This window comes from Solenopsis invicta, chromosome 2 (genome assembly GCF_016802725.1).
Source record: "Solenopsis invicta isolate M01_SB chromosome 2, UNIL_Sinv_3.0, whole genome shotgun sequence".
In the NCBI taxonomy this organism is placed as follows: domain Eukaryota; kingdom Metazoa; phylum Arthropoda; class Insecta; order Hymenoptera; family Formicidae; genus Solenopsis; species Solenopsis invicta.
The window spans coordinates 10,863,232-10,883,739 of record NC_052665.1 but is presented as its reverse complement, the minus strand read 5'-3'; the positions used below and the strand labels follow the sequence as shown (position 1 = coordinate 10,883,739).

Sequence of the window (20,508 nt, the reverse complement as noted above, 5' to 3'; positions counted from 1 at the left end):
AACGCAGAGAAGCAAGGCAGGCGCGCTGGACCCTACCGCTAGATACCGAATAATTTTGCGGCCGCACAAGCGCCTAATACCACAAAGAGATCTCGTTGTTCGTTCACTGATAACCAAACTTCCGGGTTGATTCGTTTTCCTCGTGTCACGGACACTCGCTTGACGTATCTCGTGTGAACACGCTCTAAATTAATTAATAATCTCCGGATGCCCGTAGCAAACAACGATAGTACCGTTTATCTTCGTTTTGTTTTTTTTTTGGTTTTTTTGTTTTTTTTTAATACACATTCGCGCTACGATTGGCACCTATTATTCGATTGGCACCTATTATTCGGGCTCTCGAACAAAGAAAGAGTAACGGAAACGGTAACAATCGGAACAACCAACAACGAGGACTATATGTATTTATATATATATGTATGTGTACATATATATATACATATACCTACACACACGTATACATATATGTATGTATATATCTATTACGTGTGAAGGGAGAACTTTCCTAAATGAGTATACTATATGAACGTGCGTTCTATGCGCTCTAAATATATAACTACTTACGATACGGTTATCGCCAGTTTGCACCAAGTGCTATGTACACGCTAACGTTTCTTAAGTATTTCGTCTAATAGGGAACATGTTACACAACACGCGCCAACTTATACGTATGGAAAAGAAAAGGGTGATGCGACGAGTAATGAGTGAAAGCGTATTAAATGACAGTTTAGTAATAGCGAATCCTCAAATTGTTAGCACGGAGTGAGCTCTTTCCCTTTCTATACATCTTGCTTCTTCAAAACGCATTAACAATGTGTGCCACGCAGATTTTTGTTACAAGGGTATCTTTCAAGTAGAACAATAAGATAATACGAAATAACGTAAAAATGACAAAAATGAATCGCGAATGATCAAAAAGTGATTTTTAATAATTATTTTGAAACTATTTTCACATTCATTTTTATGTCACGATGACTTTTTATTCCGCTTGAGTTGTAACGATTTTGATGAGCATCGTGTGAAAATTAGGCAGTGTGCTGATTGAGAAAAATTGTGCGTGTGTGTAAGTATGTGTGTGTGTGTGTGTGTGTATAATTTATAATAAAACAAGTGAACCCTTTATGGTCTAAACCCCATTATATAGCCTGGTTAAAAATTTTCATTTTTTAATAGTTATTATTACTATATGAAATTAGTAATCGAGTATTATCGACTAAGAACAATAAGTATTAACAGGCAATATCAACTGATAATTTTTATCTAGTTTCGCGAAAAGCTCTTTTATCAATGAATGTCTACTTTTGCGTTTAATTTGAGTTATTAATAACGCGTCTCTCTTGTAACAATTAATACAAGTTTACGATTAACTTTGTGTGCTGTTGATCAATATGCCCAGTTTATTTAAACTGTGCGTAAATGCGCTTTTAAACGTTACGCCGAAATTGCTTGAAATTCTCATATCAATTCTATTATTTCGGTGTAATAAAATTCCGTCGTTTCGAAAAGATAGAAAAATGTCTGAATCTTCAGCAAGTCCTACTTGGGTAGAGTCAGTAGAGTTATCTTATTATTTTACCGCGAAATAAAATGTGTCGGCGGTCAGGTTGCGTGTCTTACGCGAGTCGGGTGATTACCGCGCAACTTTGCGCGGTTTATACTCAACAGTTTGTTCCACTATATTTACATTCTCGGCGCGGAGTTATCCCTAGACAGATGTGTTATTTTATTTAGGAGGACTGATTGCACCAACGTCGATTACCGCTCTAAAGCTAATTAAACTCTCTACTTTCGATTATAGGTTACAGGTGGGGAACCTGGCTCTATCCTTAGATAGAAGAAGAGACGTTAACATCCAGCTAGAGATAGTCAACTAAAAGTGCAACGCGTTAGTGCAACAGACCCCAACCGCTAACGCTAGATTTGCAGTGTGTGTGTGTGTGTGTGTGTGTGTGTGTGTGTGTGTGCGTGCGTTTGTATTTGTCTCGTGTGCACCTATATATTAGTGACTAAATGATTGCCAAGTGAATGAGAGAACATAGCAAGTGCAATGCGATCGCTAGATCCCACGACATTTCGCTGCGCGTCGACATCGGGATCGAGTCCTAGTATTGTACGCCAGTTTGTAAAATATTCTCGTAATTGTTAATACAGCGTTTTAATTTTCAACACGCGATAACTTTAAGTGGACCCCAAATAGACGAACGTGTATCTCCGCGCGCCGAGAATTATTCAATTATTCTCGCGAGAAACATTAATCGCATAAATAGCGCACCCCGCGCGTGCGTATTGTCACGCCTCGTGAAGTCGGGGCGTGACGAATGATCGTAGCAGCAGGATCGGCATCGATTTCACACCGCGTCCAAGCGAATTATTTCATTAATTCTAATCCGAATGTTGAACCAACGCAAACACGATCTGATCAATTCGACGATCGTGCGAAGCCTTCTCCGCGCGCAGGCACAAACTTTTTGTTCAAATCTCGCTCAGGTATAAATATATATCGAGTGTAAAAAGATAATGTACATGTATGTACTCTTTGTTTATGCAAAAGACGCGTTTTCCTGCGAACATTGTTAGGTGACTATTCGTTCCCAATTCGTCAAGACCTTTCTGAAAGAAGTAACATCGAGGTTTTGCTAATTGGTGCGCGAGGGTGCTGGAAAAATCTTATCGCTAATTAAGTTTATAAGTATCGACATCGACGTGTTTCTTAAATTTTTCTATAATCGCGATCCTCTCTGCGTCATTTTTACTTTGGCCGTCTCGACTCTCGGCTCTCGGCTCTCGGTTATTCTCCCTCTAAATTCAATTTTATTATATAAATGTGTTATTTCTACGAAGTTCTTCGTCGAGAATATCCAAGGTAGAGCGATGTGTGAGATCAATCGCGTCGTATATGTCTACAACGTATTCCTCCCATACACCGATTTTCCCTACGTGTTTTCCGAGTGAAATAAATACGATTTGTATACAGAGTGGTATGTTATTGGCGATACGGCGTGGAACAAGGTAATTTCACGATAAAAAAGGATACAAAATAAAGTCATGTGCAAAGCTTCCACTCGTTTTCTCCATCTCCGGAGAAAACAACCGTGAGATTAGAAAATCAATAGTGTGTGCGTGCGTGCGTGCGTGCGCGCGTGCGTTTTCTCTTTCATAAGTTCACGTAACTTCCAATTAGCGGTTATTCTAGTCGCGAAAAATATTAACAAACATATTCTGCTTAATAGACTGTTAAATTATTTATTTTTTTCTTTCTATTTTAACATTTCTATTTTATTGAAGAATGCGTACCGACAGTTGTCCAAGAGTTTCGAAATGATAAAAGATTATTACGCTAATTATTTCATTAGCGAACAAACAATTTTCTCAGGAATAAAATTTTTTATGGAAAAAATTTATTCTGCGTTTTTAATTGCGCTTTAACTTACATCATCATCCGATTGCACAGTTAATAATGTACCACTCTGTACCAATCGATAGATGAACGTCTCCTCTACGAAATTTCTCTACTAGAAATCTTTGTGATAAAAGAATGTCGTTAGATATATCGAATCCTGGGTACATCAGGTAGAAAAGTGCACTTGCCTCGGCATATACTTTTGCAACATAAATTACACAGTAAAAAATTTAACATATTTTACGTGTTTTAAACAATCCCCAAATTTTTGTATCAATTTAACGAAATATAAATATGTTAGTGACACAAATATTACATAAAGAACTCTCGCGCACACAAGTATAACACTTTAACGCAATTTAGAAATTATTATACAAATATAAAAGTCTTTTCACAAGCCACCGCGCAGGTAATGCCAACAAAATGATGAAATCTATTATTAATTGTTACAATATTCAAACGTTTCGATCCTCTTATTGAATCCTCTTTAGTGAACCGCGTAAATTATATGGCACATTCGTAAAAATTAAGTTCTTGAGTTTGCTTGACGTGACAGGAGCTGACTAAAACTTGGTTTATTTTTACGGATGTGACATATAATTTACGTTGCTCACTGAAAATGATTCAATAATAAGATCGAAACGTTTGAATATTGTAACAATTAATAATAGATTTCATCATTTTGTACACACTGTGTGTACTAATAATACCTGCGATGGTTTGTGGAAAGGCTTTTATATTTCTAATTGATTTGATTCATTTGAGCCACACATTGTATTTTATTAATTACAATTTTGAAATAAATTGTAGAAGCATATTTTTCAAATAATTAACATTTATGATATGTCAATACATATTTTATATATTTTATCCATTAAAAAAATTTACGTTTTAAAACTATATTATTTTTATGTTACTTTTTATTCATTTGTCCATAAATTGTGTTATTTTAATACTAAAAAACGTTAAATATTAAAAATATTCAATTAATACAATCATATGATGTTAAATTAACACTTGGACATGCTAAAAATTTTACCACAAATACAATACTTTTTTACTGTGTAGTTATGTTGGTTATTTTTTAATATATGTATATAGATATCAATGTACGTAACTAGGATTTTGCCGATATTTCGTCAAAACTTGATTAGCAGTTTTCCTTGTTACAAAAAGAATGTCAAAAGGTGAAATCTCATAGACTCGTTTCGATAGTATAAACCTTTCGCTCTATACTTGTAATAAATAAAACGTTGTTTCTATTTTTTCTTACGAGAAGAAACATATTCCGCGCTTTTACATGTAAATTATTGTATATACTAAAATGACATTTTACATGTAAAAGTGCATCCCTCCCCCCCTCTCCTCCGTTCGACATTTGTGCGAGCCGTGTCTTTAATTTGGAAACGTTCGAGCAATCTCCTCTTGCCAAACTCGACTTTCGCGCGATCGTCGAACGAGAGTATCTCTCCCCCCCCCCCCTCTCTCTCTCTCTCCCCTTTCACATTGTCTCATTTTGTTCGTTTGTGTTTTAGGCCTCTTCGGAATGCGAGCCCTGAGAACTACGTTTCTTCTTGTGATTGTTGTGATGATGGTAGCTGTGAGGTTGGTAATGGTGGTGGTGGTGCTCCCGATGCTGCATCAGAGCGTCTGTCTCCGGCTGGCTTTGATGACCTACCAGAAGGTCCAGGGTGCCTTTAGGTACGGCAGGCGCCTGTTCACTCGTCGCTGGTGGAATTGGCGTCGCGACTGGCGACTCGACCGGAAGCGGGATGCAATGTAACACGTAACATCTCACGCCCGCCAAGATAAAGCCTGAAATAATAACAATGATAATTAGAGTCGCATCATATACACGTGTCTCAATGAAGCGCAGAGTCGCGGAGACGATGAGACGATTCGAGTCGAGTGGTGACAAGCACGCACGCGTCATCACCGATGCGCCGCGCCGCGCCGATCGATCGAGCACGTTTATAATCCTTTATTTGACGTTTTGCAATCGGTTGGTACAATTAACCGGCGCCTCGATAGAGTCGATAGTTTTCCAAAAGAGAAATCAATTTGGCAAAATTTGTCTTTTCTCTTCAGATGAACAAGCTCTCTCTCTCTCTCTCTCTTTCTATTTCTTTTTCACACCTCAGGATCTCAACTTTTAGCACAGTTTATCTTTTCTCATTCTCTCTCTCTCTCTCTCTCTCTCTCTCTCTGATTGAGTGAGTAAAAAGAAAGAAGAGGAAAGATGAAAGCCAGAAATTCAGTTCTGGGGTGTGCAGAAGGAACAAGCTTATATTGATTTATTATTTATTAGACGTATTATCGCAATCGTACATGCATAAATAACTAAACGATTTAATTTCTCGATTATTATTGATAAATATATGCTTTTACAGCTTGACGAACTTATCGATGAGCTAGATTTAATTCCTTCTCCAATTTACGACATGGAACGCGCCATTATAATTATAACGCCGTTAAAAAGTTTTTCGCTTGGTCTGTAAGAATAGGTATTACATACGGTGCATAACATTAAGATAAAAAGAAGGCTTTTCCATATCTAAGAAAGCTCACCCAGTAAAAGTAGGATAGCGCCTGCCACAAGTAACGCCAACCTGTGGTTGGTGGTCGTTGCACCCGGGACAAGTTGGACGAGACCGACCACGAGCACCACCGCGCCCAACAACAGGCACACCACCACGGCGTGCAGCCCGGATATCTGCAGGTAACGATCTTTGTCAAGCGACAAACGTGCTTACTTTTGCTACCGTTTCCCGGCGGGATTATTACACACACACACACACACACACACACACACACACACACACACTCCATTCAAAAAACAAATGTCAAAATCGGACGCGTAGCACAAAACGTTCCATCCCGCGCGTTTCGACTTTCGTATACAGCACGTGTAATAAATCAACCTCGACTACCATTTAACACGTTCCTTACCACTATAGCTACTCATTGCTTCTAATAAATCTCATTGTCTTTGTAGAAAAGAAAATCGATATCGGAATTGATTCTGTTAATTTCTCGGCAGCTGCTTCGCTCCATTCACTAATTTTCCGCTTCTACACATAAGTTGGGAAACTCTAATTATCGAGTGTCGCGAACGTTGACTTTACGTCGAGCGGTTATTATATATTATTACGATCAACCGTTACCTTGCCACATAAGTAGAGCTCGGGCAAGGGTTCGAGATTGTGCCCGTGCGGACTAGGGGTGGGCGGCGAACCCTGAAGGGGTGGTAACCACTGTCCTCCTAAATAAAGCTGACTTGGCCGCTTCAGCCTTTTTTCTTGTCTCCTACGCTCGTGACGGACAGCCACCGCTGGCATAGCACCAATCATCCTGGTCAAACAGAAAAAGCCAACACTTTCATATATACCATTCGTCAGTGAGAAACGTCAATCAGCGAATTTCGTAAACGTGACTTACCGGAATTTATTAACAGAGTAACGTTTTCAAATAGTGAGCTTCAAATCGAACCTTAATATCGCCACGTTTTTTTTTATATTTCGCTATTACTCGCAAGCGAATACATTTACATTTATTTTCTACGTATAATTTATGAACCCTTTCTCTCGAATCGTGAATGGAATATACGACGGCTAAAAAAAAAAAGATATTTGCGCACTTGCGGTCCTTTCGAGATAATTTCGCGGGAGACACATTGCGTTACGGTATATCGATAAATCTAATTCAATAATACACATAAAAATATGAGATAAGATAACAACTTAAAAGACAAGATAAGCACGTAAAAAAATATAAGATAAGATAACAATTTGAAATATCTTCCTTCCGAAATTTCGTCAAAAATTAAGTATTCCAACAAAATTAGTAAACAACTGACTGTTTTTATTTGATAGCGAAACGTTTTCGAACAACAAAAAATACTTAGAAATTTATTCTCATTCTATTGATGAAATATCTATTATTTGAATCATTGTCTCAGCGTTATTTCGAGGACACGTGAATGAAGCCGAATTTCGCCATTTGGCGGCATCGAGTTATCTCTTACTCGCCGATGGTATACGTTTGAATAATCGAAAAAGGAGCGATGTGAGAGAGAGAGAGAGAGAGAGAGAGAGAGACCAAAAGCTTTTTGACAGCGTTGTCGTGCGATAGGAACCGACACTGGTTACTTTTGCACCAAACGCGCTATGAACTTTGGTGACCCCGGTTGACCTCGGGCCGGTCGATACGTCATTGCATCCGCCCTCCAGCCCACAGTCGATGCAGCCAAGTTCCAGGAGGCCGTGCCGGGTAGAAAAAGAAAGGAAAATAAAAAAAACAAAAGTCTCGACGACTCTGTATTCGAAGCTCGTCGAGATTTATCCGAGTTAACGAGAGTACAGGAGAGTTACTCTGTAAAACTAATGGGTGAAATGAAGATTCTTTCTCTTTTCCGATTTGGAACATACGTGAACGACGTGTACGAGATAACTCAAATGTACGACTGACTGGGCTTGAAGCGAATAAAACTTAATAACAAATGGATAAGGCGAAGCATCGCGAGCGCATAAATACGTAATAAATCGGTTCGTAGAAGAGAGCGGGGAACTTCTGAAACGTAGAAGAACAATCATTCATTAAGAATGGAGCGTTTCATAAATATTTATTCTCAAAAAATTCGTGCATCAAGTTGTATATAAGTGGTACAATAGAGAAATCGCAATAAGAAAGCTTTAAAATAACTAGTGTAGTAATCGCAAAAACAGCATCGATGTAATAATAAATTTCATAGTAACAAGTAATTATAGTTCCTTATCGTGCGACGGTCTTAGTGACTTGGCTTTTTCTTTCGCGAATACGAATGTAGACACTTTCCGCGGGCAGGCCAAGGGGATGAAGATAGCGCGCGCGGGCGATTCGCATCGATTCGGTAAGAGGATACGATGGATACGATATAAGCGCCATAGCCGCGATACCGTATCCCGTCCCCTGTAATTCCAACCCTACGAGCAAATGTATCCTTATACGTCTCGTAGTAAATTTCGCGATAAATATAGTAATATTACTAAATCGTTCCAAACAGATATACGCCCATCGTTTTTCTACCGCTCGGCTACCGTGTACCGCGTACGCCGCGTTCCATTTTCGTTTGTCAATTACTATCGTGTCGGTTGAACGTCGTTTAACGTCGAAACGCGAACGAACGAATAAAAGCGCAACATCACTCGTTTCTTTGATCCACACTCCGTATGCATTTAACATTTCGGCAGGAATTCGTCGGAGAGGGTGCGGGTCTGCGGGTCGGGATGCGGGATGCGGGATGCGGGAAAGATTTCGATAAATGAGCATTTCGGTTTCGTTTGCGCCTCGTGTATATAATACATACTTGGCGATACATACTTTCACCATCGGAACTTTCGTTCTTCTTCTCGCCTGAAGCAAGGAAACGGCGATCCTTCGTTGTCGTTAGCTACAGCTAATCGGCAGGATCATTCGTAACGCCGCGACGCGCGACGCGGAGGTTTTTATCGTCGTTTAAAGACTTTCGGGAAAATCGCTTTGCGACCTGGTTGAATCCTGAAAATTCCGCATTCGCCCATTGTCCAATCATTTTCCTCTTCGCTAAGGTTCCTTGACGAAAATGTTCAAGCGATAATTCCCCAATTACAATTAACGACCGAGAAAGTAAGAGAAGGAAGAGGCTCCTTTCAACGAGTTTAGGAAGCGAAATCGATTGTAATCTACGATCAACAGCTATATTATTCTTTAGCTAAACTTAGAGCAAGTTTAATAGAATACTAAATCGACGCTTAAATGCGTAACGCTCAAGATTGGAAAACTGTAATAAACGATCTCTCCATCCCTCGACATTGTTGGAGGAAATGTCAGTCAAGGGGAAGTCGAGAAATTTGTCGTTGAAAAATAGCGTACAAACGAGGTGCGAATTCTCACATCCTGTGCGAGTAAAAACCTAGCGAAACTCTAGAAGACTCTCGAGTGAAACGGCGCGAAGCAAACGTGACAACGGATAACTCTATAGGCAGACTTGTCTTCTCCTAAAGATTACCTTCCCTATGTGTCGGAATCGATATACGGCTCATGCACTTGTTTAAATATTAAAAGTTTCAAACCGATAGGCGCGCGCGCGCGCGCGCCTGCACACGCGACGCTATATATGTGTATAGACTAATAATTGTACCACTTATCTGAGGACGTTCGTGTGTGTCTGGAGCAGACACCTTTCTCCGGCGGACATCCCGCCTGAAAAGGGATTCGTGTGCTTTGTAAATCTATCATGGTAAACAATGAAATTTCAATCGAGATAGTACACGAGGAGTAAGTCTTAAGTTTAAGAAGATGTATACTCTTACAATTTAATTTTGCGAGAGAGACTTACACGCTATATATATATATATATATATTTATATATATGTATTTGTATGTATAAGTAAGATTAGTTTGCGATTTCAGCCTTTTAGTCGAGAATAAACAAACGAACCCAGAGACCATCAGAGACCGAAATGAAAAGCTATATATACTTGTTCCGACGGAACGGAACAAGTACAATCACAGTGATTCGGGGAAACAATTTAATCGATCCACACGATTAACGCTCATCTGTACGCGCGTATCGAAACGTTCACACACAGGTACGAGGAGTATAGGGGGTTGGGGGTGAGGGGGCAAGGAATAGACGAGTATTCGTCTACTCGGTGAGATTATTACCAAGGAATACCGGGTGCACGTTACCAAAGGCACTTTTGCACGACGTTTAACTCGAAACCGATTTAAGGGTGATCTGGGTGATTTAGAATCCTGAACATCCCGAGATCCGACCTCTTATTTATTTATTTATTCTTTTTTTTTCGTTTGTTTGAGAATTATTAATGGCATTTTGTGGCAACCTCTATCAATTTGTCCCAATTTGTTCCCCAACTTTATTTACGCGCGCCACAATCGGTTCCGATTTAATCGTAATGAATTTCGCCCTTTCTATTCACACCTCTGTACTCTTCCGGGATTTGTCTATCTCTCCTTTTCTTTATATAATCCGTTCGCCACAATCTTCTACTCGCACTCTTCTCTCTCTCTCTCTCACACACACACACACACACACGCGCGCGCGCGCACACACACACACACACACACACACACACACACACACACACACTTTTACATTCTTAAATTTGCAAAAGGCATAAAAAATTGTAATTACGTACAATTAAATGTATAGTAGGGACATTCCTTCCGTTAAGAAATAATCAGAGTGCCCCGCTATGGCGATAAAAACAGCACGTAATTATGCAGCATGCGCGCGTGGGTGTATTAGTAATAATGTATACGGATAGTACACACGCGCGCACGATACCGCTCGAAAGAACATCTTCAATAAATTCATCTGATGTGTGTTTGACGATTAACTTCTCTTCTCTTAGGATCACAGAATAGTAGCGCCCGAGCATAGCGATATTTCATTTTCAAGAGATATCCGAGAAGGAACGAACGAACGAACAAACGCACGAACGAACGCGCATAATTACGTTCACTGATTCATGGAATGATAAACGTACATGCGCGCATACACAGTCATATATCTATTAAGGGAGAATTGCGCGCGACGTCATTCGTCCCTGGGGATATCTCGCCGACTAAAGCTAGTACGTGTGTTTACGTGTAAATAAATGCTTAATTATATTATAAAAAGGAATATAGCATACAAATTATCGACTAGCTTAACAATACTGCTGCGCCAACAGTCGCTGGACGAATAGTTGCAATTTTTTTTTTTTTTACGTACGTACACGTATTATGCACATCAATCGCCTTTTTATAGTTACAGGATTAACGCTAAAATATATCGAAATCAAATTTCGGAATGTCGTCGAACCGTCTTCGTTTCAGAGATCTCGTCTTCCGTTCGCATCGTACATGTATAAATAACTCTTTCATTTTCGACGCTGTATGCGCGACAATATTAAATGTAACGATGTAAGTAATAATTTTCGTCATAATTTTCGCTTTAAATGAGATCTGTTTTAATTGCTCAATTAATGATTGAAGAAAAGAAATAACAAGTGCATTTTTACGTAAATATCATTTTGATCAATATGTAGAAATATGTTTCTTTAAGCGTCTCGATGTTTGGAAACAATGGATTGGATTCGCATTGCAAATTGCTGAATTGTTAATGATGTTATAGTTCTACGATATTACAGCTAAAAGTTTAATCGAAATTTTAAAAAATTGCAGGCTTTTTAAATTTCTTCTCTTTTTCCTATTTAACGACACAAGCTTTCGATTGTGAATATAGGAGAATTTTAGTACTGAAACTGCTATGTAAAAAAAAAAACAATGAAAAATTTTATTCATGATAATTTTATGCAGCGAAAATGACCTTATTTTGCTTCAGTGGCATATGTAAAAAAAAATTGATTTTATTCATAATTTAATTCATTGCTACTTCCTCATCAAATTTGCAAAACGCAAATTTGCGTGTGAAGCAAGAATAAACAAAATATTTAATAGGAACATTTAATTTCAAGAATGTATGTGTCACATTTTTAAATCACATTACTAAAAATTTAAGACTTTCGTAGATTGTTCTATTATTAGCTGTTTCAGTATCTGTATAAAATTAGCATAATTTTCTTATTTAGAGATCTTATCTTTTGTTTATTATTAATTAAACTTAATTATTGAATTGTTTTTTGTTTATTTTTGATTTTTATGTAGAATCATGTTTTATACTACTTGCTTGTAAATTTGATAAGAAAGCATTTATGAGTAGCACATATTACGTATTAAATTAAATTTTTTACACGTATTAATAAAATTCTTAAATTTGACCAAAAATTAATTTGGATCCACTTACTCGTTTAAAAGTTTTACTTCAAAGCATAAGCTATAATAGGCCAAATTTTTTGGTGCTTTTCTCTTCTGTAACTCGTTTTTGCACCAAAATTTGGATATTCAAGATCAAATTTTTTTTATTTTGTTTAAAAGGAAAAAAGAATAAACTTATGAAGCTTACAGTTTTTAAATTTTGATAACTTTTAGGTATCGTGGAGCCAAAATATCCTTAAATCAAAAAGAGAATTAAATTTAAATTTACACATACTCAAACGTAATAGTAAAACAGTCTATGGAGTTTTTAAATTTTTGGTAATACTTGGAAATGTGATATACACATCCTTGATTAGCTAATCGGATAAAAGTAGCTTAAAATCTGGATTATGAATCGTAGAATAGGGCTTATCCGTGATAAGCTCGCGTGACTCATTACGTATCAGATCCGGATTGCGAATCATTGAATGTGGATTCTCCGTTTCACCACAAATTTATTAAAAAATGCCGCTTGCTTCTAATTGTGACTGAATATAAATCGCGTACATTTAAGAATCTATATTCTATGTTCACATATGTCACACAGTCACAATAAACGGTCGAATCTCGATATGCATTGACATGAATTGTGTGTTACAGATAGCAAAAATAGAGGCTCACCCGCTCTGCAATTCTTTTATCTGATAGTCTAATTAACAATTCAGAGTTTCGAGTCCAATCCACAATACGTAGTTTGATTAATAAAAAAATCGAACTTGTGCAAGACAAACGGGAGGGGGGGGAGAGGGTTAATAAGAGAACCTATGCAAGGCAAATGAAAAGTGCACCGAAGCTTATCGTAATACATGCCATCGCTTATTATACTAATAGATTGTTGAAGTAGAAACGATTATTTCCATCGAATTATTTATCGAAAACTTGCCAATATATATATATATATATATATATATATATATATATATATATATATATATATATATAATATATATATATATATATATATTATATATTATATATAATATATATATATATATATATATGCGTTTTAACAGCAAAATCGTTTCGCAAAGTTGTATCTCTTTCTACAATAATAACTCTAATTTCCACGGGTAGCGTTCTTGGTCCTTGAATTCGATTCTTCATTTTCTACTTTGTTCGCCGAGCGTGTTGTACGTGTATATGTTTATGTTTGTGACTATGTATGCATGATTATCGAAAGTTTCGCTTGATCGCCCCGAGCTTGATCGGGAGAAACGCTCAGATATCACGACGCGCGTCGCAAATACGAGGCCGCGACACGTAAAGTCGCTTTAAAACGCGTAAAAGTCGCTGCTTAATCCAACTCGGAAGGATTTCATCTTTCCGAATCCGCTGATTCAGAGTATATTTCGCGAGTAGCATCGCGTATCGCTCTCGTTTGTTTTCTCGCAATTTCGCGTAAGACTCGTCCGCGTCGCAAATACACTATATACGTTGACTACGGAATTTCATTCCCAAGAATACTGCCGGTCGGAAGACGCCGATAAGAATTCTGGATAAAAAGTAGACTCTTTCGCGTTGCGTCGCGTCGCGTCGCGTCGCCTCGCCTCGCCTCGCCTCGCCTCGCCTCGCCTCGCCTCGCCTCGCTTCTTTCATTCTCTCTCGATCCTACCGTCTAGATCTTGGAGACGTAATGTGGCCGATGAACCTGTTGCGGATTTCCGTTCTGCTTCGAGTATCGCGCGTTCTGTAGGAGTTCTCGAGTCTCGCTGGGCGAGCCTGGACTGAGACTGTTGGTGGTCGAGGTCTCGACGCGATCGCTGATGATCTCCTCCTCGGTGATCTGCTCGAGATAGAGGGCCGATTGAGCCGCCGTTTGATTGTCGACATTGATCGCGATCTGAGGCGTGTACGCCGGCGGCGGACTACGCGGTGGTGAACCGCCACCACCGCAACCACCACCACCACCACCACCACCACCACCATCACCACCACCACCACCACCACCACCACCACCACAACTACCACCGTCGATCTTGCAGTTGTCTTTGATCTCGAGAGAGGTGTCCGACGAGAGGGACACTTGTCTCATCTGCTTGGCTCGTCTGGCATGACGGGTGGTCAGTCCGCCGGTCTCCACGTCCCGCTCCAATCGATGGCCCGATCGAGATCTGGTGAGCTGTCGTTGCACGTACTCCTCGAGATCGTCCTCCTCCTTCTTGGCGATCACGCGATTCAGAACGATGAGAAAGATCCCGACGATGATCGCGAAGAGGCCGATCGCGACGAGCTCGTTCCACCAGCCGCCGGATGCCTTGGTGCCCCAGTGGGCGAGGTCGCCCGGTAGTAAGCCGCTCGTCAGCAGGAAGGCGCCTAGCACCATGAACACCACGCCGATGTGCAGCATCCCGATCGAGGTGACCACCTTCGTGTCCAGCATACCCTGGCCGGCCGCGCGCCCCCCGCCATGCGTCCCCTTGTGATGCCTGCCGTGATGGTCCAGCGATCCGGTCGAGGCCCTAGGCGACGTCAGGCCGCTTTCGCCCGATTGCGCGCTATAACGACGCTCGCGCGCGCGACGCTGCTCGTCCCGGCGCATTCGCTGACGCTTGATGGCCAGCGCCGAGTGCAATCCAACCGCGTGCATCCTGCAACACCGGAAAGACAACCCTTTCAGGCTCAGTCAATCCCTTCACTACTCTCGCTCTCCCCCGAGATACAAATTTTTCTATTCCCGCGTGCGCGCGCGTTAACGCGTTAACAGACGATTTCTATTCTCTTGTTACGCGTCTCTCCCTTTTGCCTCGTCGTTCTCGTCGCGAGATTGTTTCTTTTCTACGAGATGTTGTCAACGAGAAACACACATGTTACATCCCGGCCGGCGCGCGGCGTGTGGCGTAGGAGCGATCGATCGCGAAAAGCCAGAAAGAAACAAAATGCCAGATCAGTTTTATCGTGAAATTACTCCTTACTTCAGTTACTTGTCAAGCACGCGCGAGGTGTCGATAAAGCGATGTCTACGTGTGCCTGCGCGAACGAGCGAGCGAGCGAGCAATTGAATATGTATGCGCGCAATCGCGTATATATTATGGCAATTAATCAATCGACACCTCTATATTGGCGGCAAACGGACGGAGGAAAATTCACGCTGGGGAGATTTTAATAAGTACGCTTCTAATTGCATCTATGCGTTCTCATTTAGCTCTTTCTCTCTCTCTCTCTCTCTCTCTCTCTCTCTCTCTTTCTCTCTCCTTTCTTTCGATTAGCTCCCCTTCTACTTAGCTCTGGCAAACTCGTCTGCGTCTCAGCACTGACTCTAATTGGCTCTACCTCTAAATTCATCTAAAAGCCTACAGGATCTATTTACAGGGTTTTACAGGATGCACTGCGATGGGATCGCGCGTGTCAAAGCGATCGGCGACGGTGGACGCGCGCATTTTCGATCCTCTGCAATCCGAAAGGATCGTTTCTCTCTTTCTCTTTCATCGCGTGTTTCGTCTCTCTTTAAGGACCGTCGACCAGCCCTCTCTCATTTTTGAACCTATCGTCATTCGTTTCTGTCTTTTCCGTTCGATCGGAAAGAGCGCACAACCATTTGTAAATGTATATGTATAGTATATCTATCGCAAATTTTCATCAATATACAATCCAATAATTCACAGCTTGTAAATAATAAATAGCTCGTTGTACTTTTCGCTAACTCGTAGCGTAACTATGCTCTTTTCGTCTCTACGTTTTCTACCCTCGCCTCGTTTTCCTTCGGGAGATAGGCGAAAGTTGAGCTCACTCTCTTATCTTGACGAGCTATTTTAAACGAATGGTTTTGTCGCCGCCAAAGGCGTAGGTGCATATATAATTCATATGCGAAACGAACTATTCAGCGGAGAAAAAGCAATTTGTAGTTATTCCTATTTTAAGAAGATAGCGTAGGATAATGCAGTTTTGATCGCGCCATCGGATATTCGCGCAATCCATAAAACGAAGCACTCCGTTTAATGAAGCGAACGGAGACAACTTGGGAAAATTATGTTTTTCCCGTGCGTACGTCTTTAACAAAAAATATCAAACAAAAAAAGCGAAAGAGTATATCGACTTTCGTTCCCTACGACTTTCACGATCGCAGGCAAAAGGTATAACAGTGGGAAAGTCAATCGCGTCTTCTCGCGAGATTCGCGAAGCGAAGAGTGACCAACTCGAGACGAGAGATGTGTACGTGATCGGCATCGAAAAACGGAAAACTTTTAAGTCGCGCGGGATAAAACTTGGCACCGTACCGAAGGATATTCGGAATCGATTCGACAGCGTACTTGTAGAGCTCCGCGATACTCTGGTTCGCCACGTACTTTTTACTCCTCCGAGCCGCTCCCTCGCGCGTAAAAAAAACCCGCATGCGAGAAACATGACGAAATGCCATGACGTCCATCTACGTCGCGTGCGTGCTTCATTTATACGCGTAAAATGGGACGCGTTTCTCACGTAAAAGGGCATGTCGCGCGGTAACAGCGGGATACGAAAGCGGCGAGCGTCTTCCCGCGCTTATCGTACGAAACGTTTGCCGATACACGAACGTATCCCTTCGTCTCTTCGCCTCTTTCGCGTGGGAGTCCGCGCGCGGCAATTTAGGTGCAGAGAGAGAGAGCCCGTTATTGGAACGAGCTCCGAGATCGATATCGATGACCCGCGGAGCGAAGGATCGATCGGCGTGTCGGGCCGCGGCAGATAGAAGCCACCTCTCCCCCCCGCATCTCCCCCTCCCCCGTCTCCCCTTTGTATCTCGGAGAAAAATCTCAAGGGTGACTCCGCGGATGCTCCTTCGTTTTACGATCACAATGCGCGGCGCCGCGAAAGCGTTTCCTGCTCCACGATCAATAAAACCATCCCCCATCCCCCTTGCAGAACGCAAACGCGAAGTACACACGAGGACACGAGATAGTGGCGGGGTGTGAGTGCACTATGTACACCGTGTGTAAGCCACGCATGTGTGCTGCGAGAGAAAGAGAGAGAGAGAGAGAGAGAGAGAGAGAGCAAGAGAGAGAGAGGAAGAGCCCACGCCACGAGGAACATCACCACCACCACCACCACCACCATCACCACCACATCACTACCACTACCCTCCGGAAAAAAGGGTGAAAATTAAGGCATTAATTTCCCGCGATTCCTCCTCTCTCTCGTCCCTCTCGCCCGACGAATCGATCGGTTTCTTTTTTTCTCTTTGCGGCACGCAAAAGCAAGACGGAGAATATACGAGAACGGACGCTCGCGATGCAGAAGGAAAGAGAAGTAGAAAGGAGAAGGAGAAGAAGAAGAAAAAGGAGGAAAAAACTGTATTTGTCGTTTCGCAGAAGGGAGAGACAGGCTCTCCGTAATGACGAGAATCACGAGAGTCGCGCAAAGTGCTGGGCAAATATATATGAACGCAGAGTTGAGAGAAAAGTAAACGGGGAGGGTTGCGATGGTGTGGATTAGTCGACGCGCCAGTTAAGTAGCAGCGGAATTAAAGCGACCTGCTCCAAGTCACGGAAAGTTTCGCGAGATCGAGGTATATATATATATATATATATATATATAATATATATATATATATATATATATATATCATCCTCGCGTTTTTGATTCACGGACAGGCGGATGAAACCGGAATATTACATTAATGGTAAAGCGACACTTTTCCCCGGAGACCGAGCACCCTGCTCGCATCCCTCGTTCCCGTCACACGCGTATCGAATAAACACTCCCCCGCGTTCTAATTACGCACTTTCGCATCGCGTTTATCATCAATTAGCGACCCGGTTTCATCCAACGTAATTCGCAATTTCTCTCGAAACGATTCGCACAGTTGCGAATTGATTTTCCCGATTTTCCGGTGGCGGCGGACGGCGGACACGGCTCGCTTCGCGCTTGCCGTTTCGTCAAATTTTCACGACGCCCATTTGCGTCGACTGTTTATTGTTGTCGCGTCTGGCGCGTCGCCAAACGCAAAGCTTTTGGCTCTGTTTGCGAGCCACGCGGTGAAACTTGGGTATCGACGTCGGATTTATAACGCAAACACAGCGGGCGAGTGACAGCCACCGAGAACGACGAACGATTCTCAAACGGCTCCGTTTACATTCGCGAGATCGTGATTTCCGAACCGTGGCCTCTCCGCTCTCCGCGGCCTCCTGCCAAGAGCAACTAGACCTTTTCCACGAACACGATGAGACATGGCCAGACGGCGGAGCGATCCTCGTAAATATGACGTAAGCGGAACGTCGAGAGTATCCGGGGTGTCGAGTCATCGCGGCTTCCAAGTATCCTCGATCGATCGGCGAATACATTCGCCGAGTCACCGCGGTCTCCAGCAACGCGACAGGCAGCCTATTCCGCAGTCATCGACCGATCCCTGTGTTTACATTCGCACGAAGAAGGCATCTTGGAGCGTCACCGTCGCGTGCTCATTGGCATCATAGGAAAACGAAGCTTTTCACCCGTCCGGGGCTTACTTTTCTCAGCCGTCTCTCATCCTTCCTCTAATACGAAGAAAAAATGAGAGAGACGCGTCTGCCTTGATAACGATACAAAAATAAACGTCCGAGATTCGCGGAGAAAATACGAATTTGGACGTACAGGAGCATCCCTCGCAATCCCGTGCATCGCGTCGCGTCGCGTGGCGTCGCGTCGCGTCGCGCGTAAAGTCGGTCATCCGATCGTTTCCGTTCTGCCGTCTCGCACCTGGTAACCTGTTGCCAGACACGAACACGTCTACGCGTAATAACGCCGGCCGTTTGCGTGCGATCGATGATTAAGTCTGTGTGTCGCGGAGCTGAGCGGAGCTGAGCGGAGCTGAGCGGAGCGCGCCGAAAGATTAAGGATTGCGGATAATAATCCTCCTCGTGGATGGCGTTATTACGGAAGGGGGAAAAGGTCCTAATGCCTCGCGGTCGCGGCGTATCTCTATAAATATCGCGTAACGCGGGGGAAGAAAAAAAAGGGAAGGTCGACGGTGGTGTGCGGAGGAGTAGCACGAAAGGAAATTGCGTACCGCGCTGAAACAGCGGCCGCTGCACGGCCGCGCTACGCCATACGGAGACTAAAATATCGCGCGGTTGCGTCCGTTTGCGATCCATCTCTCGGAAATAGAATTTTCGCGAAGAACGCGATGCGAAAGCTGTGCAATGCACAATTTGACGCGTGCGCGCGCGCGCGCGTGTGTGCCAATCTTTTCCATGTTTTGGCGAACAAGACCGCGCGCCGTGCACCCCCGATAATCCGCGACAAGTATTACGTAGAGGGTACGTGCGCCGCTTTCAATCTCGTCGAGATCGAGAAGAAAGGACGCGCGCGCTGCGCTGTTTCGAACGCGCGCGAGACTGATACCGAGAATAAATAAATAAATAAAAATGAAAGGGTGCCGCAGGCGGCGACGATAACAAAGAGCTCCTTCTCGAAAGCCGATCGAAGCGAGCTGCGAAAAGCAATTACCTGACTGTCGGTCGGTGAGCTTCAGCTCTCCTCCGCGAAGAAAACGGGCGAGTCCGTCCGTGCGCCGATGACGACGCCTCACCACGCCATCAACTTTCCTCTCGATGGCGAAACGTCGTCCCTCTACTTCGAATTAGAAGATCGCTGTCGATCGCTGGCGGGCTGCTGCTGCTGCTGCTGCTGCTGCTGCTCCTCGCCTCGTTCCTCTCCCGTCGGCGCCGTTTTCTCTTCCCTTCCTCGCGAGAGAAGGCCTCGCGAAAATCGTTACATCTTCCACGAGAAGAACCGCGTTCTCTTCCCTCAACGTCGCCTGATCGGCGACGGCGACGAATTCGTCGCCGCGGAGGAGCTACCCTCGCTCTTCTTCTTTCCTCGCTTTACGTTCCTCCCTTCTTCGAGCTGTGAATTTTCGCGCGCGCACTCGTCGTTCCGCCGCGAGAGATCGTGGACGAGTGTTAAGGCTGCCTCTATGTTGTACTAAATACGAGCGTGCGAGCTGGAGGACACGCCTCTGCGAGGTATAGCGCAGACTCGAATTTCGCATTCTGCGGAACAGCGAACGGAAGCCCGCAGGGGCCTTTAACTCCGCCGAGAGTACTCGCGATACGCGCAAGTCCGGCCACCACCCGCCCGATCGCTCGTAATCCTTCAACCGTGTCATCGTGAGAACGCGGATTGGTACCAGCGGATACTCGTAATGAGGAAGAATGACCGGAACAACCGCGACATTTTTCTCCCTTTAAATCGCAACGCTACCCAATGATAATTCATGATGTAGCGAAGAGTGAGCGACAATTCGAATGTCGCGGCACGTGGCGAGGATAACTTTCAGTGAAAAAAGGATAGTTTTTCAATATTATTACAGCACA

At 42.8% G+C, this 20,508-nt stretch overlaps 2 protein-coding genes and 1 long non-coding RNA gene across 4 annotated transcripts in view; 1 reads left to right on the top strand and 2 right to left on the bottom strand.

The window, feature by feature from the left end:
* The window catches only part of LOC120360075, a 39,254-nt gene extending 33,026 nt beyond the window's left edge, over positions 1-6,228 (top strand). Inside the window, exon 2 of the long non-coding RNA XR_005576728.1 lies at positions 4,936-6,228. This is a non-coding gene — a long non-coding RNA (uncharacterized LOC120360075). The remainder of the gene's footprint in view (positions 1-4,935) is intronic.
* Positions 1,620-20,364, bottom strand: LOC105195017. Of its 2 annotated transcripts, none has more exons than XM_039459766.1 (4): positions 19,640-20,364; positions 6,565-6,751; positions 5,969-6,113; positions 1,620-5,215 (listed from the first exon to the last, which is right to left on the bottom strand). In XM_039459766.1, exons 2-4 carry the CDS (start codon positions 6,748-6,750, stop codon positions 4,932-4,934), a joined length of 615 nt encoding a protein of 204 aa, XP_039315700.1. In that variant the 5' UTR covers position 6,751; positions 19,640-20,364; the 3' UTR covers positions 1,620-4,931. The 2 variants fall into 2 exon arrangements, with proteins under 2 accessions (XP_039315700.1, XP_025991331.1); XM_026135546.2 differs by lacking the exon at positions 19,640-20,364 and adding an exon at positions 6,839-7,788.
* Positions 8,003-14,828, bottom strand: LOC105194158. The gene is made up of 2 exons (XM_039445792.1): positions 14,207-14,828; positions 8,003-14,164 (listed from the first exon to the last, which is right to left on the bottom strand). The coding sequence occupies exons 1-2, from the start codon at positions 14,826-14,828 to the stop codon at positions 13,857-13,859; spliced, it is 930 nt and encodes a 309-aa protein (XP_039301726.1). The 3' UTR covers positions 8,003-13,856.
* Positions 20,365-20,508: the final 144 nt, after the last annotated feature.

Bases quoted from the DNA above. Each gene is read 5' to 3' on its own strand.
- LOC105194158 (XM_039445792.1), bottom strand. From the start codon at position 14,828: ATGCACGCGGTTGGATTGCACTCGGCGCTGGCCATCAAGCGTCAGCGA. The intron at 14,165-14,206 runs GTAGTTGTGGTG...GTGGTGGTGATG, and splicing joins CAACTGCAAGATCGACGGTG to GTGGTGGTGGTGGTGGTGGT.
- LOC105195017 (XM_039459766.1), bottom strand. From the start codon at position 6,750: ATGATTGGTGCTATGCCAGCGGTGGCTGTCCGTCACGAGCGTAGGAGA. The intron at 6,114-6,564 runs GTAACGGTTGAT...CGTTACCTGCAG, and splicing joins AGCTCTACTTATGTGGCAAG to ATATCCGGGCTGCACGCCGT. The intron at 5,216-5,968 runs GTGAGCTTTCTT...TTATTATTTCAG, and splicing joins CGCTATCCTACTTTTACTGG to GCTTTATCTTGGCGGGCGTG.